Below are 22062 nucleotides of genomic sequence, written 5' to 3'. Positions count from 1 at the left end.
ACTGAGAGAGAAGAAATGTTTTAAGACATATTGTGATCTGATCAGAACTAGGTGGATCTGGCAGCTGGATAGAAATCTCTTTACAAACAGCTTAGTGGTAGTTCTGTGTATTTGTTACTGAGAATAAAAGGAAAGCATTACATTTTTAGCACTTGGTTTCCAGCATTCAGGAAATACACATCATGAATGTGTATTAAGCTTCATTTTATTGCTTACTAGTTCTTTTAATGACACTGGTATAAAACCTCATGTCCCTTTAGTGACTCTGCTTTCCCTATTACAGGTGCTGTTGTCCGGATTGATCGGTGTTGTTTCTTGGAAGAGACCACTTTCACTTGTGGTGAGTGATTTTGTCTTTATATAGAAGCCTAATAGTCATTGGGGATGATTTTCCAGTGCTGTTATGTATCCTAATATTTATAAACCCTTAGTACAAAAATTTTGTGACTTTGAAGTTGTATTACATAAAATACCTAAGTGACAATGATATTTTTCTTCTGTCTGACAAATGGACTATTGGTCTGCCCTTAGCTTTGCATTTAACTTAATTTTGCAAAAATTGCACCGCAGAGTAATCTTTTTAACAAGGAGAGGAAAAAAACTTATTCCAAATTAGTTGCTGTTCATCTTCCTCTGCAGAATGATTTTCAGATACATTATTTCTGTTGTGAGATCCATGTAGTGACTTAATAATGAAAAATTATATATTCTTTATATGTGCATGATAATAGAGTTTTAGATAACCTATTAACACAAAGTAGTATTAGATTCAAATCAATCTTATTTAAAAGGTGCGATGATTGTGTCAATAAGGACATGTTAGCAGATAAATATTGCCTTTGAAAAAGTGTGCATCTGTAACAGAGTAACAGAAAACATTTGTAGCAGTTTGTAACAGTAAAGGTAGCCCCCGGGGAAAAAAGAATATAATGGAAAGTATAAAATGCTGTATTATTGACAATAAGCTTAATTAGAACTTGGAAGTGTATCTTTCAGTATTATGAACTAAATCAGAGCTTACATCATTAGAATAGACAATATTCATGCAGAAATGTTATTCAGGCCTATTGAGACTTGGCTTCTTTGATTCCTGAACACTTACTCACACGTTGTAAGTTCAGCTGGGCTCTCAGCTATCAATCCACTCAGTGAAATATGAATAGGCAGTCATGTTAGCATCATTCAAGGAAATAAAGATAAAAGGGAAGAAACAGTAAATGGCAACATTAATGCTTGCAGAACAGCTCACCTTCCTAAAATATGCTCTAGGAAATTATTTCTTTCCAAGAGTAAGCTTAGTGCTCATGTGTTAGATCCTGATTTTCTCCTGTATTTCTGTATTGGCACTTGGTGGTGATACAATAATCGGCTGGAAGAGCAGGAGACAGGGATGATGTTTTTCACCGCTGTGTGTGATTAAGCTGTGTAACAGCCGGGCTAATAGTTTTGCAGTGGCTACATAATATCTTGTTTTTCTTGTTGAATTGTAAATACCTTTTAGCAGTTGGAACCCAGGAGTGCAGTATGACGGTTCTGATTAGCAATCAGTACTGTGTAACTTTGCAACCTCATATCAACATGCTTACGAGTTGTATTTCTTGTGACCTGTTTATACAACACATGCCAAATACATATGGTCAATGATTACCTTTTACCCTATTTTATAGTATTACAAACAACTATATAATTGATTACAGTACATGTGGGTTTTGTTGCAAATCGTTACAAAATCTGTCATTTCCAAAAGTGATTCCAGAAACATAGATATCTTTATCATTTGAAGCTATGAATAAAGGTATAAAATTAAACCATACACCTTCTGTGATTCCTGAAAACTGGTGAAACTGTTATATTTTAAGGTGCCAGTTTTCTGCATATCTTGGATTTTTGGCTAAAACAGAGTTGATAACAACCTGTGTTTTGACTATTGCTGAGCAGTACCTGTGCAGTATCCAGGCTCTCTGTTGTTCCCACACTGCATCATTTGCTTTGGCTTTTTCCTTCCTCTTTCCTTTGCCTATTAAACTATCTCCACGCACAACTTTTTTCACTTAGGCTTTTCTAATTCTCTTCCAGTCCTGCTGCAAGGGGCAGAGATGGAGCAGGTGTGTGTGTGATGCTCAGCCTCTGGCCAGGGTCAGCCCCTCACGCTGCTGATTCGGATTGACTCATCAGTATAATTGTATGGATTTTTTCCTCAGATGTCTTTTCTTTGCAAATATATTATTTTCTGCAGGCAGAAAGAGGAAGTTGAAGAAGCATTAAAAACAAACAGTAGTTCACCAACCATTAATTTCTGTCCGTATCATACCAGAAATGTGTTATGTAGTATTGGTGTAGAAATAAGTGGGTTATTGGATAGTTTAAAAGCTTGGAAACAAAGTTAAAACTGAGAATAGTTGTGTATTTACAAGATATTAGTACAAATGTTTATGTACTAAAGACATTTTACTGTGATATTAATGTGCAGAAATTAATTAGAAAAATGTCTGTATTGAAAAAAGAAATTACTAATAATTTTAAATGAATATATCCGCATACATTCTTGCCCCATAAGGTAAATGAATATGTAAAACTGGTCCAAATGTTTTTCCTCATTGATTGTCTTCTATCACTAGATATCTTTGCTGAGTGTGGTAGAAATAACCAAGCTCCAGGAAACAGATGAAACATAAAATGAGTAGAAATAAATTATGAGTAAGTTTCCTATTTTCTTCTCAGTGAGGTGGGGTATTGACACGTTCCTGGCCATGCTGCTGAACCTGAAGTCCTAGAGTACCTTAGCTGATGAGTCGTGGTATTTTTAAACTCTCGTAAGAGAATTTACGTCTGCTTTTCAGATGAAATCCAATTGAAATTTTTGAATTAAAAAAATAAGGTGGTTGTCCTCCGTCCAAACCCCACTCTTCCCCCCAAGGAGAGATTTGGTTTTGGTTACTGGAATAAAAGAGTGATCTCTGTAGTGGAGAGACAATGTCAGCATAATTGGGTCAAGACTGTAGGAGGAAAATGAGTGAAAAAATGTCCCCTGTGGGAGAAGGGCAGAGTCTAAAGGCACCCATCACCTCGTGTGTCATTGTTGACTTTGATACTTGTGTGATGTGGAGATGAGATGCAGAACATTCCTCTGCTTTAACAGATCCCTTCATCAGTCTGCAGTATCACTTCAGCGTGAGTATTCTTTGAATTCGTTGATCAAAATGTTCATTAGGAACACTTGTCTTTGGGGCTGGGGTGTCAGTTTAAAGGTTAACAAAACACTGTGAAAACACTGTGAAAACAACTGCATCTTACGTAATAGAATTTTTCTAAGTTTCTGATAAACTAGGAGATGGCTGAATGCTGAGTATTGCTTGCTTTCAGAAAGAGACTTGGAAAACTGTAGTCACTTCTACGTGGAAAGCAAATCCAGTGCTGGTTCACAAAGTAGCTCTTCTAGTATAGAGTTGTAAATTTTGCTCAGAACTGATGTGAATCCAGGCTTTGAAATTGAGAACAGAGTGTTTTTCTTTGACCTCTTTTCTGGGAGCATGGAAGGAAAATGCTCAAATTTAGAGGAGCTGAATGATAAATCAAGGGGCAGAGAATTGTGGAGAACTAGGAAAGGAAGAGGGAATTGAAATGTGAGTCTGAGGACATGAGGGAGATAGAGATCAAAAGCTGTGCAGAAGAACAAGATCTGGATGAATAGAGAAGAGTGAACCAAAACCATGTCAGTAAGAAGTCACACAATGGAATCTCTGATTTTTCAGTATGATTTTTAAAAACAGTACTACAAGCACCATAAATAACTGACTTGCAGTATATTTGGATCCTAGGTTTGAATGATTTCAGTGAAGAAAATGTAAGCTGTAAATAATCTTTTCCTATAGTTGGGACATAGTTAAGTTTTCTTTGCCTCTTCCCTTGCTCTTCTCCCTTCACTGAGGATTAGTTGTATAAAGCACTTTGGTAACCAAACTAGATCAACCATGTCTGCACACTACTGCAGCATGACTGGAGTTGTACCAACAGTCTGTGAGGCAAGTCTAAAAATGAGATTAATGTATCTATTGGTAACTGTACTCCAGGTTACATCAGTTTGAAAGCAGATTTAAAATAGATTTCTATCGAAGCTGCTTCTTTTTTATAGTTATTTCCAGAAGATTCTCAAACAGAGTAGTTAAACTGGAATGATCTTGGGGTTTTGGTAGTAAATTATCTTTCCTTATTTAAAAAATACCCAACCACTAAAGGAGGCCAGTGAATGTGGGGCCTTTTCAATCATTGTCATTATTTCATTCCTGCTCCTTCCTTACTTGCTTCCAGGGATGTATGTTCCCTTCCTACCCAGCTTCTGGTAAGAGCCAGTGGTGTGTAGGACACCTCTTGAGAGAAGTACGAGAACCTGGCTGCATTCCACACTTTATGGGAAGTGCATGGCAGAAGCTGTGGATCTCTTTTGTGTCTTCTAATGACAAATTTGGGATAGTAAGTGGTCAGATGCTTCAAGAAGGGCAATTTTAATTTACTGGGTAGTGTTCTTGGACAGGAGACCTTAGTGGAAAGAACAGCTGAAGAGGAATAGGAGAGAATAGGAACAGAACTGCAACTGATGACAGGTCTGCTTTAGGCATCCTTAGATGCATCCTGATTTAGTCATTCCCAATAAAGCTTGCAGATCTTTCTAATTTTTTTTGTTTCCTCAGCTTCTGACAGCAGTTAAAGTGTCAGTAGAAGCAGGATAACCACAGCATTCATCCTTCCCTTTTCATTAGAGTGTCTTTATGCTATAGCATAAATTTTCAGTTTCAAATACTTTAAGAAATAACCAACCGTATGAGAAATGAATGGGGATTTCTTAGGAAAGAAATTCTTTGTTACACAAAATACCTTAATGAATAACATAAATAGGTAAAAATATAAATATTTTATAGACGTTATATTTAGTGACTAGTTTTGGTTGTACTTGTGCTGACGTTTGTGTTTTGTTTTTCTGTGAAGATTCAAAGGATCAGATTTTACTGAAGTGCTTCTCGGAAAGTAGATTTCAAAGATGCTTGTAAAAGATGGATATGATTTTAGATGTGCATATACAGAAATGTGCCCTAGTCATGTTTACACAGTTATTCAGAAAATAGAAGTTATCTGATCAACCACACTTGCCAAGTCTAATTTGAACTTTGATGTTTGTGATCAGTCTGTGGAAATTAATAGCATGGAGTATTTTATTTACTATGCATTAACACAGTGCATTTCTTTAAAACTGATAGTGCGATTAAAAGTTTAAGTTTATTCTTAGGTTAAAGTGCTACAACCTCTGGATGCTCTTTCAGGCTTTTTCTGATGACTTTCTGAGGCCTTTCCTGGTGCTATGCATGGGTCATAAGTGAAGTTTCTCCTAGACAGGGAGTCACTTTGGGTGACTAAAAAGAAGTCTGTTAAATATGATGAGCTTTCCTATCTGAATCCTCTTGATAGAAGTTTGTGCTTTAAATCTGAGAGGTTTGACAGTTTTGTTTTCTTTTCTTTTCTTTCTAGATTGGGCCTTTTCTGAATTTTTGTTAGTCTGGAGCACTAACAAAAATTTTGTTAAAAATTTTGTTAGTTTGGATTTATTGACTAATCTCTTGTTATTTAAGCTGTTGGTCTTGAATTTCTTGTCTTCCTCTGTATTACCAAGTGTATGTGTTGAGCTCTAGTGCAGCTTACCACCTAAGAGTCTTTCTGCTGTGCCTTTTACAACCAGACTTGTCTATCTTGCGTTGGCCTCTTTAGCCACCAGCGCGCTTGGAGCACATGTGGGCAGAGTCCTTCCCAACTGTTCGTTCGCGAAGCCCGGCCCCAATGATGGTTGCAAAACAGAAGAGCTTTTACGTGTCTGTACGTGTGTGTGGGAAGTGGGTAAGTCAGAGATTGGCTGCAATTTTCACCTGTGTCCCTGCTCTGAGAGATGCTTTCCCAGTGTGTGAACTGCTGGTTTAGGCCACGAAATCATGTCTCCTGGTGGATTGAGTAGGGAATCTGAAAACTATGGTCTTGAAAGGTTGTAATTAGAGTGTGTGTAAACTCTGATTACATTCATGTTCCATAGTTTTTATTTGCAGGTGGATGAATGTAAGCATAAACATTTAGCTTTTTAAAAGTGTACTGTCTTGCCTATTGCTGGTTTGGGGTTTTTAATTAGACTGCTAGTTCCCTTCTTTCTTCTTTAGTATAATGAAGCAACTGGCAAAAAAACCTACCCCTAGTGCCATTTTATTAGAATATACCTGGCAGAAGAGGAAGAGGGGAAAAATGGAGAATGATCCAGTAAAGTTGTGAACTGGGAGAGAAAGAAATAACACTTGAGATAAAAACAGAGGAAGTGAACCAGAGAAATCTTTGTAATGGTGGAGAAAGCATGTCACAGAGTGAAACATGTCTTTAGAATGAATATTCTGGGACCCCTTTTACAGCTTTTTCCTGCCTAGGTCTCTCTGCATCTCTCTGATACCCTTTTGACAAAGGCTGCCTGTTCCTGGGCCCAGCTGCCACCAGCTGTCACTCGGGAGAATCTGGACTCCTCTGTTGAGCATCCATCTGCTCATTAGTTATCCCCAGTCGCAAAGCCTAAAAAGAATCACAAGCAGCTTTTCCTGAAGAGCAGACAGAGCCTGCTGGGGCACAACACTTGCCCCTTCCTAAACAGGCCCATTACCTTACAGTCTTCATTACCTTAAAGGGCACCTTCTCCCCACGTGCTCCCGCGGCATCGTGTTGCCATGGCAGCCGTTCCTCTGGCACAGCAGGGCCGGAGGAGACTGTCCCAGTTCCAGTGGCAGGGCTCTGCTCCTAAGGGAGGGTGTCGGTGAGTGCTGCACTTGCCTCTCTTCTGTCCATCTAATGCTCTTGTTCTCACATGCTTTCTAAATATATCTGCTAATGTTTTTTTCATCTCATTTACTCCTTCTTTTAGAAATGCAAGCTGCATCCCATCTGCCATTTGGCAGCCTTTGCACAGTGTAATTTCTTCAACTCTTTCTTGGTGTGAGTCTAGTTTCCTTCAGCATTTCTTCTTCCTTCAGGGTAAATTAATCTGGTATCTGGTATCACTGGAGCCTGGATAGTTTGGCAACACGGAAACTATTTATCAAACTTTGTATTTGGTTTCAAGGGGTCAGGAAACAGTAGCTGCAAAAATTTATTTTAGACAAGATAAACTGCATTTGAAATGTTTTTATTTAAAAGTAGAATAAATACTTGCATGAACTAATTAAAGCATTTTGGGGGGTGATGGAGTTGGGGATTAATACTTCATTCTTTGTGTAATCAGAACGCATGTGACTTCAGTATTGTTTTTGTGACAGATGGAAAGAAATGCGCTGTTACCCAAAGAGAATCTAATTATCCTGTGCTTGTTGAAGAAAAATACTTTCAGTGGAGTTTGTTTGTCAGGTGAATTGCAGTTTAGATCCTGAGCTAGAGATGTCTGCAATTGAGTGTTTGGGTTTCCTTGCTACAGACGCTGTAAAATCAACAACATTATGTATTCAGTTCTACTTCAGATATATGAGTAGAGGTCTTAGAAATCTTAAAGTTCACGTACTGATGATCTCCATCAAATTATTCTTGTGAGTCTTCCTTAGAGATGTGTGTGTGCTTTTTCTTTAAACAGTCAAAATTACAATGAGGTTACATTAGAATCAAACTGGGAAAAAACCCTGTCCACATTGCAGCCTTGCCTCAGAAACTGCCTGACTGAGAATGCTCATGTCCTCTTCTGGAGCTGAGCAGTCGTGGCTTGCTGACCTCGCTTACCTGACAGGAGCCTTCTTCCTTAATGAGGAAAGGAGAAGTGTTCTGGTGTGCTGGGTTTCAGAGAGACAACACAGTTGTTCATTAATGAGAATAATTGCACATGAGTAGTTAATTACTATTAATATTTTGGGACAGACAGATGCAAAGCATTGGTGTATGTGACCTTTCCTATCTGCTTCTCTCTAAGGATGTTTCTGCCAGGAAGGGCTGCTTGGGAGCTGTGTGATGCCTGTCCTTGTCAGCTGGACAACACGAGCTTTTATTTCCTCAGGGAATTTTGCTACAGATGCTGTGGAAAGTTAATTTATATGGAGTAGCATTTCACCAACACTTGCATGAATCCCTCCAGCAATGTGACACTTGCAAAAAGTAATGTATTACTTAGATGGATGAACCTATTATGCAGTTGCTATGGAAGTATAAATTAAGTCTTACGGAGATTTGTTTTAAAGTTACTAGACTACTCACACTATTAAAAAAATATAATAATTTCTATTTACTGGTTTAGCTGGCTGTTTTGTTTAAATAAGGATTGTTTCGTTATATACAAAGCTAATTTAGAAAAATGTTGTCTTTCCTAATGTCCTAAATTTCTAATGTCCTAAATGTTATCTTCCTTTTCCTCTTCTGCTGTTGTCATGGAACATTTTTGAGAAATAATGTTTTATTAGGCAACTTTAAAAAAATTTCAGTTTTTACTTCCACGGAGAGAATGTTTGAAAGAAAATTAAAGTTCTATGGCTGAGGTAGTTACAAGTTTAAAACCTGACTTATGTGGTAAAAATTCTATTCAGTAAGCATTTATATTTGAAGTGTTTATGATCACACTGGATATCAACTCCAGTTTTTTCATCTGACTGTAGAGCTGGAGCAGTCATTTTTGAAGCATTTCAAATGGACAGAGTTTTGAGTAGCGTTAAAATAGGTTAGTACTGTTTGATTTCTTTCTCTTTCAAAATAAGACTTTTAACTTACATTTCATGTGTATGGATTTTTTTATTTAGGGAAGCACTGGTGCATAAATGGAAATGTAGTGATAAAAATTAGACAGCATGAACTACTATATAAAAAAAGCAATCTTTTTGTCAAAATTACTTCTTTTGACTGCCTGCACATATAGTAGAGATTTTCTGATTAGTTTTGTTGCAGTATTAATTACAGGTCATTGGAGGATTCTTTTGAGTGCTTACTTTCATGTAGCAAACTTTGAATGAGGTTCTGTAGTGCCCTGTCTGGTTATTCCCCGTTACCCTTTTAATAGAATATTTGACAAAACTTCAGCTTGTTCTCTGCTATGAAAATAATTACCAGCAAACTTTGTTTTGTTAAAATTACTGTTGGAAGTGTGTTACATTACTTGAATACTTCAAGAGATAGCTTGAATCTTATCTGAAAAAAAAGTATAGCTCCTCTTTTGCACAGTAGTAGTCGGTAGGCCACTGAGGTTAAGTTCAGTATAAAATGCACTTCTTAAGTGAGTGAAGCTGAAAAGTTGTGTCATGTTGTCTATTTTAAATTTTAAATAAATTTAATAGCATAATACAAGGTATTGAAATACAATATATATACAATATGTATTGTGTAATTAGATAATTTATATTCTATACCATAATTTTTTGTTGTATATTTCTGTATGTGTATGGATTTGTGTATTTATTGGAAGTCCTGAAAGTTTGGTTACTTTGTAGTGAGGGATAATATACATTGGAATCTTGAGGGAGCATTTAAGGGAGCCGATTCCTGCATGTAAACATCGCAGGGGTAAGGGGGTGTATAGGTCATTTGTGAAGTAGATTGTCACAATCAAACCCCAGTGGGCCTAAGGATTCCAGCAGGCACACAAAATCTACTCATTTCAGGAACCTTTGGTGCAAAGGTCTTGAAAGCAAATGGCAAGATTTTCAGTATGAATTGGCATGAAGCAGTGGTAATGCCTTTGCCAGATCTGTGTTTGTCCTCATTCTCACATGGCAAATTGATGTTAAAACAAAGCAGAGAATATAAGGCTCCTTTTGGAAAGGATCCTGCTGCCATGTGACTGTAAAGTCCTTTTACTTTCTGCTTTCTCAGAATTTCCTCAGCTGTTGCTGTGGTCAGCAGCATAGCAAAGAATGAAAAATAGAAGCAAATATACTTGAAACCTGCAAGTTTAACTTGTGTTGCTGCTCACTGGGATGGGGGAAAAGGGAGTGGATGAGACAAAAATGGATTATTGTTAGGGCATGAAGGGGTTTGAAACAGGCTGAAGAGGCTTTTAGGTAGCAAAATGAATTACTGCAGATCTGGGTCTAGAAGTGTTTGCTGCCCTGCTAGGAATAATAGGGAAATGATATAACCTGCAGAACAACTAATAAAATAGTTGGTTTGGACTGAGTTTTTAATTTTCAAATAGGATTGAAAGTTATCTGGTACTTCATTCTCCAATTACAGCTCAAGTATTCCATGAGCTGTAAGATTGTCTGTAGTAGCTTTTGTTTAGGCTTTCAGGGGAAAAGGATAGTCACCAAGCTTCCTAGAAATTACTGCTTGTTTCTTTGAATGTACTTCAGAAAGGTGTAGATGCTAAAAGAGTTAATTAGAATCAAAATAACAGAAAATTAATAGATGCTGAAATGTCTACGTTTGACAAATTTCTACTCAGTGTTTCTAAGCTGAGAGCACAGGTCTTTATTACTAAATAAGACCCCCTCTTACACTTTCCTAAAAAATACTAAAGTAAATAGTGTAATTGCTCTTGCTTTAATACAGCATTACAGGAATAATAAACAAGTGTAGAATACAACAATACTGAACTCACTGTTGTTTTACAGTCTTTTAATCTGAGCATGATTGAGGAAATAATCTGTATGGCCATTGTTAGTACAGGGAATTTCTTGGAGGTTTTGAATGGAATACTCTTGTTATGAGATAATGGAGATTTATTTTGATACAGACAGATCTTTGCCTTTATCTCACTTTGTACTCCTGAATGTGGAGACAAGGTTGTGGTTTGGATTCCAGGTTCCTGAAAAGCCTGGGCAGCAACTACCAAATCCCCAACTTTGTTGTTGTTACTGCACAGTGATACAGGAGGAATCAAAACTACTACTGCTGGTCTTTAAATAGATGTTATTCTTTGTGATGCAAATCCTGCTGCAAACACACCTGTCTGTTGTGCACTGTGCTGTTCTCAACAGCTTTCACACAGTTACTTTGAAGATACAACTTTACTGACTCTTGGTGGAAGCTGATTGCTACTCTGACAATAAACAGTCAGAGAGAGGCATCATTTTCCCCTGTAAATTAAAACCAATATAATTGTTTATAATCTTAAATAGAATAATATTCGAAGATACAGTTGAATTTTTCCACAGAAGTTTTTTAATGAAAATATAGAAATGAAGATACAACCAAGCAACTAATAACAATTAAATTCCAAGATCTATTTGAATGAAAACGAGTTAATAGGACCAGAGTGTGGTCAATAAAATCATGTACACCAAGGTTAAGTTCAGAAATCTGAGCTATTTAGCTTTGAAATTAGAAATAGTTGCATGGATTTTAATGTTTACACCAAGGTTTCAGCTTTCTCTTACAAAGTTAGATATCCTCATTAAAGCTAGTCAAAAGAAATTTTATCTGGAGAAAATGTAATTTAATTTAATAATTTCTGGGTTCATATAATTTAGGATAAAACAAAATATAATTTATGGTTCTTAACATAAAAACCTTAAACTCTTTAACCTGATGCTGTGCCACACAACAAGGAATATTTCTGCCTATTTAATATAGAACATTGCTTTGGACCTAGAGAAAATATTTTCGTTCAAACCTTTATTTTAGTTTAGGCAAAGGACGTGGAATACTGAGTTAAGCAGATCTGAAATGCCAACACTTTTTCATTCAGTCTGTTCTTGGCAAGTATTGAGAAATAATTTTAAAAGCGTTGTAATTTAATCATGAAAAAGAAATCTATTACGAGGCAAATAACAGGAAGATAAATTTTGTTGTTTCTTCTACACTTGCAAACCGTTAGTCAACAGTTTTGGTTTGAGTGCCATTTCTGTTTAGTAAGTTTTTAAAATGGGCTTATTTAAAATTATATGTGCATTATGTATTTAATTCTATAATCTGTTAAATGAGTTTTATCTGCCAATATTTTTTTGTTGTACGCTTTATAGTTGAATGAATTACAAGGGCAGAAGGCATCAATAAAATCACGTACTATGATCAGGAGCATAAAACAGCCTTGATAAGGAGCTTCAAAACTTACCTTGGAGTTGTGGCATATAGTCCAAAATATTTCAGTATTTTTAAAATTGCTATCTGGTGATGTCTCTGTGATGCCCACTCCATCGTGCTAATAGATACAATATTCCAGTACTTAAATAAGTTTACTAAAAATCCACATTTTAGTATAAATTTGGCTAGTTTTGGCTTCCCACTGTTACTAGCTGGGTATGCTTCTTTTTACTTACCTGAAGAGCTGAATTTTGGTTTTTGTTCATGGTAGTACCTTGTGTGGGCCAGGAATTTGAGGCAGAGCTGTGTAGGCATTTTATTATAGTTGACTAGATAGAGAAGATCAGTATGCTTTTAAAGCCCTTTTTTCTTGGATTAAAAAATATAAGTTATCTCCTATAATGCAACTAGAGAAGAGGGGATAGACATTTTTAAGGGGTTTTTACATTTTTAACTACATGAAGGCAAAATTTCAGTGTTTATTGCAAACTCTTTTTTCCTGGATAAATGACTGGGGAATAGGAAAAAAAAATCATGTTACATATATTGAAAAATAAAAATATCAATTAGATAATTAAGATAAAAATAATAGTAATAATTAAAATTATTATAATAATAGAAATAAAATATAATTACTACAGCTTGATTTAGTTAGAAGTAATCTTGTTTTGAAGGGACTGTTTGGAGTATATATATAGCCTGTTATCTGTCACTCAGTGTAACAGATCAAAGCTTCGTACTTATTATTAGGGATGTGATTATTTAGGGGAATAGACAGAAAATGTTAGTCTGAAAGCAGGTAAGGAATTGTCTCAGTCTGAGGAGACTGGACTGTTTGCTAAAGAGGATGAGTTTTAAAATAGACCAAACTCCTCTCTCTCAGCAATTGTAAATTCAAAATTAAGGGGCTTTAATCGAGGAAGTGTGGAAAAAACAGAAGAAATAACAACCCTTTATTAAAAGATATATGTATGTTGGCAAAAACAGTAACAGAACACAAAAAAACCCCAACTAGACAGTAGTCCTAGAAAAAAAAAGTCGGAATGAATACTGCTCTGTCCTTCAGCGCAGTCCTGATCACGGCCGGCAGGGGGCGCTGTGGGGGCGCTGAAGGGGCAGAGCCTGCAGTACCCGTCATGGCCGGCAGGGGGCGCTGAAGGGGCAGAGCCTGCAGTACCCGTCATGGCCGGCAGGGGGCGCTGAAGGGGCAGAGCCTGCAGTACCCGTCATGGCCGGCAGGGGGCGCTGAAGGGGCAGAGCCTGCAGTACCCGTCATGGCCGGCAGGGGGCGCTGAAGGGGCAGAGCCTGCAGTACCCGTCATGGCCGGCCCGGGGCGCTGTGGGCTCCGGGGGGAGCGGTCCCGGACCGCGGGAGAAGCCGAGAAGGAGATGGGGGAGCCTCCCCTCAGTGGGAGGAAAAAGGGAAGGGAAGCAGTCCACTCCTGCGGGACTCACCGCTGTCCCAGGTGACTGTGTCTCAAAACTCCTCCCTTCTCTCCCGCCGGCATGCAACTCTCCGATGAAACACAGCAGATCCGGGCTGGAGACAAGAGACAGCTCCCAGGCAAGTCAAAGTCAGCAGTCCGAGCTGACCAGGATGAGAAGCCAAAAAACCAGATCCCCAGTCCCTCTCCCCAAATGCCTGCACGTAGACCCCCATCTCCCTCTGAGAGCCAAATCCACAGTCTGCTCTGTCCTCAGTCCGGCAGCCAGCTCCCCCCAGCCTCTGATGGGCCGTTAGTCAGGAATGTAGCTCGGCTGGCTACATCCTTTGTAAAGCTAATGACCTCCCTTCCCCCCCACTCACTCCGTTTTTCCTTGGAGTGGAGCAGGGGAAGAAAAATTCTCCTGAATGTCTAACCTATAACAGGAATGAATGTACAGTGCTTTGGCTACTCACATAAATTTCCCTTGACCACACTGTTGGCCATAAAAATGTGATGTAGCCCTTGGTGAGATGAGATGAGCTGCTTGTCTGCATTTCTGGGAAAGAGAATGCATGTCTGTTTGTGGTGGGACACTGACTTGACAGAAAACTCAGAAATCTTCACCTTAAATTCAGCATCTGGCTGATCCAACAGGTAGCCTGTGTCTGTACCCCTGACAATCTTGAATTAACTTAGTACTGGTGCAGTTACAGATCTCACTGTTCATGATGTGTGATGGCCATAAATGTTCAGATTTGCTTCTGGATTTTTCCTTCTGCATTGACAATAAGTGTTGCTGTCTGTATTCCATGTAAGCCAAAGCTTTGTGAGCAAGATACCATACAGCAGGTTTTTAAATCTGCTTATACAGTGGTTTACAGAGACAAACACATTTACCTCTGCTTCTCAAATCATAAATGTGTGTTAAAATGTATTTATTATAAAGCCCGGGCCCCCTGGTGGTCTAGTGGTCAGGATGCAGCACTCTCACCGCCGCGGCCCGGGTTCGATTCCCGGTCAGGGGACTCCCCCGGGCAGATGGAGCTCGTCAGCCCTGTAAGGCCATCCATCTCAGAGAAGGTCACTAAACAAACCTACGTTCTGGGGACCTCGCTACCACCGTCCGAGCTCGCTCAGCCCCGGCAGAGGAACCTCAGGATTAAAGGGTGGGCTCAGTTCAGCACACACTGGGTCTCACCTAAAAAATCCACTGCACAGGCTCGAAGGGTAAAGACCTTTCCCAAATCTTCGCTCATGAAGACTGGCCATGATGAAAAATTATAAAGCCCATTGACTGTATGCATACATAATTAATGTGATTGGAAAAGTCTGTGGTATCTAGTGTCAAACTTCAGCGTTTCTACAAAATTCTTCAATAATGTAAAACTAAGTTCATTCAAGGATGATTTTATGACTTTTCAGAAAACTGCAGGACAGGAATTAAGACGGAAAAACACATAGACACAGTATTACAGGTACAGAGGATTGGCAGATTTGCAGAAGCAAGCTTACCATGGCAATGCCTGTTTTTTCTCCAAGTACACTTGTAATAGGGAGAGTTTGAAGGATGCTGAAACTACAACCGTAACACCGTTGAAAGCTCAACAAAACTGATATTTATTACCAGGAGGTGGCCAACAAAACAAACAAACTTGAGAGAGAGAGAGAGGAAAATAAGCCTTCAGTATGACTCCCTAGTCACCCAGGTGTGGCTTATGAAGTTATCTTACCAACCCAGAATGCCTAAAATTCCCCAGAGCAGAAGCTGCATTCTCAGTGTCGGCAGGCTCACGAGATAGTGGGCGTCCCACAAAAGGCAACGTTGTCCTTTGATGTGAAGCTTGCTCCATCCAGAATGAGCTGTCTGCTTTTTATACAATTAACTGAATGACGTCTACCTGGGCAGGTGTGGCCAGCACCGCCCAGCTAGAGGCCCTCAGTCCCACCCCTTGGTTATGCAAGTGGGATCTCTTCTGCGCATGCGTGAGTAACTCAGGATTCCCCTTGAGCCGGCATGTTATACCTCAGGAGTCTTTTCTAATTGAGTCTGGGGGTTTACTTCATCTTTCTCCTCTTCAGTTTCTCCTTCAAGTGTCCTTGGAAGGTGATGGGCCAATCATAAGACAGCAATTAAATATAATTTATACCAGAAGCTCTCTTCAAGGACGAAGTTCCCGTTTATCAGTGCTTGTTTTCTCATAACTTGACAGGAAAAAGATAAACTGATAGGTGGCTGGGCCAAACACAGACCGAAAGTATTAACGTCTAATTAAGCCCTGATACAACACTGCACAGAAGGTAACATTTTTTCTAAGTGTGTCTTGACTATCAAACCACTGAAAACTACTTGTAGTAGTAAGTCATTCTTCAAACTGTAGTTAATATGTGCCATTCCTTTTTACTGTGTTCCTGGTGGATAAATATGATATTTATCCATATATTTATAAATATGATAAATAGTGTCATGAATCTGTGGTTTGGGTCACTTAAAGAAACACCATCAAAGGTACTGGCAAAAAGCAGGGTTTAATATAAATTTGTGAAAGAGTAACTTAACTGAGTTTGACGTCAAGGTTCACTCTATTACTTACTACACAGTTGAAACATACATAGGAAAATAGAATTAAAATCAATTTAGAATGTTTTACACAGAGACCAGAGATGCACATTATCATTGTAATGAAATTTGAAATTCTCCGGTTATTAAATTTTTCTCCTCTTGCATAAGAAATTGTGCCATCTTTTACTTCTTTAGAGTAGTACTGTCACACTGTAGCTTCTGCAATCTGTTTTTTGCTTTTATATACAGCTTCATAGAATCACAGTATAGAATGGGTTAGAAGGGACCCTAAAGGTCATGTAGGTCCACCCCCTGCCACGGGCAGGGACACCTTCCACTAGCCCAGGTTGCTCCAAGCCCCGTCCAACCTGGCCTTGGACACTTCCAGGGATGGGGCAACCACAGCTTCTCTGGGCAACCTGTGCCAGGGCCTCCCCACCTTCCCAGGGAAGAATTTCTTCCTAATATCTAGTTGGAAGCCATTCCTCCTTGTCCTATCACCACATGCCCTTGCCCCAAGTCCCTCTCCAGCTCTCTTGGGGCTCCTTTAGGCACGGGAACGTGCTCAAAGGTCCCCACAGAGTCTTCTCTTCTTCAGTCTGAACAGCCCCAGCTCTCCCCACCTGTCTCCAGAGCAGTGGTGCTCCAGCCCTGGGATCATCTCGGTGGCCTCCTCTGGACTTGCTCCATCAGGGTCACATCCTTCCTGGGGGGAGGGGGGGCCCAGACCTGGATGCAGCTCTCCAGGTCTCTTGTGAGAGTGGAGTAGAGGGGCAGAATGCCCTCCCTCGACCTGCTGCCCACACTGCTTGGGATGTAGCCCAGGACGTGATTGGCTTCTGGGCTACAAACACACATTGCCGGGTCATATTGTGCTTCTTATTCTCCAGCATCCCCAAGTCCTTCTTCTCAGGGCTGCTCTCACTCCATATTTTGGTAGAAAGTTGTATATTTACAGGAAATCAAAAATTTTAATGTTTTCTGTTGCAAATCACAAACTCTAGTGTTTGCTAAAGTTGGTTGTTCTTTTGTTTTTCCCCTTTTACCTCCTAACAATTCAAGAACAAATTGTGAAAGACACAGTAAGAGTAAAGATTAAAGATTTCAGTTTTTCAGGTAATACAATTTTAACTGTGCCTTTGGGAAATAAGATGAAAGGAAGTCTAAAGGTTATAAAAAAATTGTAAATACAAAAGAGAATAAATTACTTGAGGCTAACTGTGAAGAAAAAAGCAATAGTGAGAAACAAAAATGAAAGTGATGGAAAAGAATGGGTGGGGAGAATACATCAACTTTTGTAAATCCTTTTGATTTTTTTTGGTGGCATCCATAAATTTAAGATTATCTACTTTGGGACATTCTGACAGCAAGTGTATGGTTATATCTATTTAAGAAATGTGCAGTGAAAATTTTTCACAAATAATCTGAGAATACTGATAATTTTCTAAAAAGTCAAGTTTTACTAAAGAGAGAACGACAAATAACTTCTGTTATAGTGGAAAGATAACCTGTTAGGATTAGGGCTTACTTTATTTTTTTTTCAGTAAAGAAGGTCACTTATTTTGAGCTGTCCCTTGTAAAAGCGTGGGGGAACTGATTTTTTCATTCTGTGCAGATTTGTGTGGTGCGGTCTCTTCAGTGTGCATGTTGGGACTGCAAGGATGAAAACTCACTCTTGATATACTCTACATAATTAAAGTAGTTCTCAGAAATGGAGTGAAAAGGGGAGCTTCGTGTGGCTCTGCCCTTCCTTAGTTTCTGCCATAGCACAGGGCCAGTGCAGCCTTTTTTCTGTTGCTACATTCTGCCAGCTTTCAGAAGAAACAGAGAGGAATCAGTTGAGAAATTGATTGAACTATACATTTGTTTCGACTCTTCTCCAAAGTTTTGGAAAGTATAACTCTTCCAGCACAGCAGGGAAAGATACCTACATCCAATGTTTGGATATAGCCACAGAATAGTTGGAGTTGGATGTAGAGATGTCTTCTAAGAAACTGTGTGATTGAGGATTAAATAGAAACTGGTAAGTTGTTTGCTGTTGCCATGTATTCCTGCAATCAGATGTCCATCATCCCTGTCGTTTGGAAGTACAGCAAATATATTCCATTAAGCCTCAGCCCCCCTTTGCATTAGAATTTTTCTTCTCTTTTGGTAGAGAGCCGATGTGAAGACTTTAAATAGTTTTATTTGTAAAGACAGAAGTTATGGGAAGGCCAGGAGAACCTCTTTCTTGTAACCTGAACCTCAGAATTATGGAAACAATGAAATAGAAGCAGCAGATTAGGGTCATGAAGAGAATTAACTAGTTTATAATTACAGGTGTGAGATGACACCTCAAATTATGAGTTGTTACTTCATTTTAAATAATTGCATCTGAGCAGAGCTAATTAGTTTTGTAGAATTAGTTTAGGACTATGGTAACATTTAAGTAGGAAGTCCGTTAACATTTCTTCTATAGAGTACTTTGTGTAGAATATCAGCTGTGACTTCTCCAGTTAGTTCTGCTAAGACCATGTCATAATAAATCAATTGGTTTCACTTTTTGTTCGTGTAGTAATTCTTGGTGGCTTTGAGAGCTTAGTGATATTGATGCATCTTCCTGAATTCTAGGAATATTTTAACTTGCTTATGTGTTTAACTAGAAAGGTGGAAAACATACTGTAGTGTTAAAACAGCATTAAGATGTCATAGCCCTTCAGTATCTGACACACTGTGTTTTCTTCAGCGTAATTTTTTTCCCTTGATCACTGGGTTAACTGCATCACACACTCTTTCCTAATAATTCCGTGCTACTCCTGCCAGGATGTTGCACCGAGCTCTCAGAGCAAACATTTCGTAGCTTGCTTTGTGAGGAAAATTTTAATGTGGAACTTAGATAAATTGACTTCATGAATAATGTATATCTAACTTCATCTATGGCATTTCATAGTGTCACAATCCACAATGACCACTCTTTCACAAGGTTGCAGATACATTGGTTTTTACTGCGTACATGTACCAGTGTTAGAAAAGAGTGATTTGTGATAAAAACATTAAGCACACTGAAGATATTGTTTAATGCTTGTTAATGTGGTAATTGATACTTTTATGCCTCCTTTTCTCTGTTGTGGCTTCCAACGTGGTGGTAATGTGTCAAGTTGTGATAACAGTGGTACAAGTCTGCCCTAGGCCATCAGTACAAGGCTTTTTTGGTATTTAGCTGAGAAGCATTAAGGAAGGAGATTGGAAATACTTCAGTTACTTTTATTAGGATCTTTGTGCTCTGCAAAAGGCAAGGTAGTTACAACAGACTTGCAAAGGAACTGAGTTTTCCCTTCTAACTCCGTGCCCAGCTTAGGAAGTTCCTTGCCTGAGACACTGAGAAGTGAAACGTAAACCAATCAAATTGGGAAGACAAGTGTGAGAGAGAACTTCAGTGTTTGATATGGGACCACGTGGTGGCTGCCACCCTTAAATGCAACTTCTACAGAGAACATAATACTTAGACCCACTGAGAAGAGCAGGAGTTGTAAGAGCCTGTTACGTGATTTTGGCAGTGCTGGGTTCTTCTCTCTTGTCTTTGCCAGTGGCAAGAGGAAGAGGTTACCTTGGAAACTCTAGCAGAGGTTTCTTCATTAGTGAATGCTGATATGGAGAAAGTACTGCAGATAGATGAACCTGATGTAGGTTGCAGCCCTTGTTGTCAGATGTGATGCTTGGAAGAATCTGAAGCTGGCAACTTAAATTTTTTAAAACAAATTCTTGTCTTTTGGTTAATACTGTGGAGGTTACAGGGTGGGGTTTTTTGCCTGAAAACGCTAAAAAAACCCCCCAACAACCATTTTGGATGCAAGGTTGCAAAAAATACTCATAGCACGTGCATTGACACAAGATAACATCTTGTGAGAACAGTGAAGGGTTGTAGACTCTGGCCATGCATATGGAAAAAGATGCAACAGAATTTCTTACTAATTTCAGATAATACACTCCTGCTCCCACTGAGTTATGGCAGTGTCAACACTGAATATTTAAGGTGGCCACACACTGGGCACATGTTTATTCTTGGCCTCTTATTGCTTGTGCCATTCCCATTCCCTACATAGATTTCTGTCTGCCCACACTGGGCCAGGTTTTTTATATTTAAAGCAATAAAATTGTAATTAAGCTGATGGAATTGAGTTAATTATTGTTTTGACATGTTTTGACATATTTTGAAGTGAGGCAAAAGGAGTAATTAACACAATGGGTAATTAATATGGAAGATACTGCGTAAATTGTCATCATCATGGCCGGGCTTCGCGAACGAAGATTTGGGAAGGGCTCTGCCCACGTCTGTTGCAAGTGCGTTGGTGGCTAAAAAGGCCAATATGAGACAGGCATGTCCAGTTGCAAAAGGCACAGCAGAAAGAGTCCTTAGGTGGTAAATTCTGCAGGGCACAATTCTTTCTGTGTTGTCTTTTCCCCTCGAGAGTGATCCTGCGTGTGTTCTCAAAGGCATCAGCAGCGTTGTAGATGGTGTGTCTCCAGACCTCCTGGTTTGAGGCCAGAGTAGACCAGTTATGTTGATCATTTAATATGGAAGATGCTGCATAAATTGTAATTGTTGTTTAAATACCAAGTAATTATATGTATCCAGAATTTTATTCACCTTTTTCCCCTAACTTGTTGGAACTCATGATATGTGATATTGACAAATACTTTTCCTGTCTAGGATACCCATATCCTCATCAAAAGGGATTTAAATTGTTTCAAGATTACTTCTGTTTAAAAAAAAAACAAACAACTTTTTCAATTCCTATATTTTAGCAATGCTCATTAATAATACCCATTAAATTTTCAGAGTGTGTTATAAAAGTGGGAGATAAGTGGATTACTTTGAAATGGCTGGAAGAAAAGCATATGATAGTCAAGCTTAGTTTTGATTTAGTTTTCTCCTATAGTGCGAGACTGAAGATGTTGTGAGATTAAATACCCTATTCTAAATTATATAACATGTTGCCATCCATATAATTGTACGACAGGCTGGAAGTTCTTGAACATCTAAATTATATTTTTCCTTATTTGCCTCTAGCAGTGAATAATAATGGACTGCTTGGTTTTTTCCCAGATCACCTTTTTCATGCTGCTGTCTGCAGTGTGTGTCATGCTGAACTTGGCCGGCTCCATCCTCTCCTGCCAGAACGCTCAGCTGGTGAGGTCCCTGGAAGGCTGTCAGCTGGTGAGTAATGAAAAACAAGTCTCTTACAAAGGGCAAGGATTTTATTTTGCATTTTGTTAGGGTTTTATGCACATATTCCTTTGACTTCCTGAACATTTAGTAGAGCAATCTATAGGTATTACAACAGGAAAAATCATTTTGAGAAAAGCTTGAGGGTTGAAGTGCTTTGTCACCTCAAAAAATAAGTTTTAGTATTAGAAATGCTTGCTTCTTAATGTCATGGTAACAATAGTGCTTCAGCAAATAGGTGGAATACAGGGCACATCAGAGCAATGCAGTGATTACCATTTGGTGTCAGCAGTATCAGGATTTCATCCAATAGCTCCTTGTAGAGGCACTGTATTTCACAGATGCACTAATAGTAATGTTCTGATGTGTGTATGCTAATATTTTATTTGCCAACCTAAATTAATCTTTTTTTTCAATTTCCAAAGTAAATGTATGTTATTTTTATTAAATAAAATACAGAGTAATACAAATTATCATGATGTGGCATGCTATGGTCTAAGTTACTAAAAGTTACAGTTTACCTAGAGCCTTTATGTTTTGATCTCAGGAAAAAAGTACATATACTTTGAACTCCAACGTATTTTATCATTCAAACTTACAAAGATGTCTACAGAAGTAAACTCATTACTGAAATCCTTGATGTAAAGTAAATAATAAAACAATTATACACCCCTCCAACTTCAGGAAACAAATGACGTTGAATTATAAAATTGATAAATGGATTGGAGAATGTTTATAAATGTGCACCAGTGCTATTTTTATTATAATCTGTTAACAGACCAATCAATCTGTTTAAATCCTGCACTCACAGGACTCATTAAAAATTAGAAAGACATACACATATGCACCCCAAGACATTGATCTAAATG

General features: G+C 38.6%; 1 protein-coding gene across 2 annotated transcripts in view; it reads left to right on the top strand.

Moving 5' to 3' along the window:
• The first annotated feature begins 288 nt into the window (after positions 1-288).
• Positions 289-22062, top strand: part of LOC103761350 (protein FAM189A1) — a 67443-nt gene continuing 45669 nt past the window's right edge. For both annotated transcript variants that reach the window (XM_008927945.2, XM_018081510.1), the window contains exons 1-2: positions 289-340; positions 21074-21184. In XM_008927945.2, coding sequence (XP_008926193.1) covers positions 21086-21184 — 99 coding nt within the window. In that variant the 5' untranslated portion in view covers positions 289-340; positions 21074-21085. The remainder of the gene's footprint in view (positions 341-21073; positions 21185-22062) is intronic.

The sequence above is a fragment of the Manacus vitellinus genome, unplaced genomic scaffold (assembly GCF_001715985.3).
Source record: "Manacus vitellinus isolate BGI_N305 unplaced genomic scaffold, ASM171598v3 scaffold_53_pilon, whole genome shotgun sequence".
In the NCBI taxonomy this organism is placed as follows: domain Eukaryota; kingdom Metazoa; phylum Chordata; class Aves; order Passeriformes; family Pipridae; genus Manacus; species Manacus vitellinus.
Note: the sequence above shows the minus strand (reverse complement) of the source record. Positions and strands in the feature narration are given on the sequence as shown.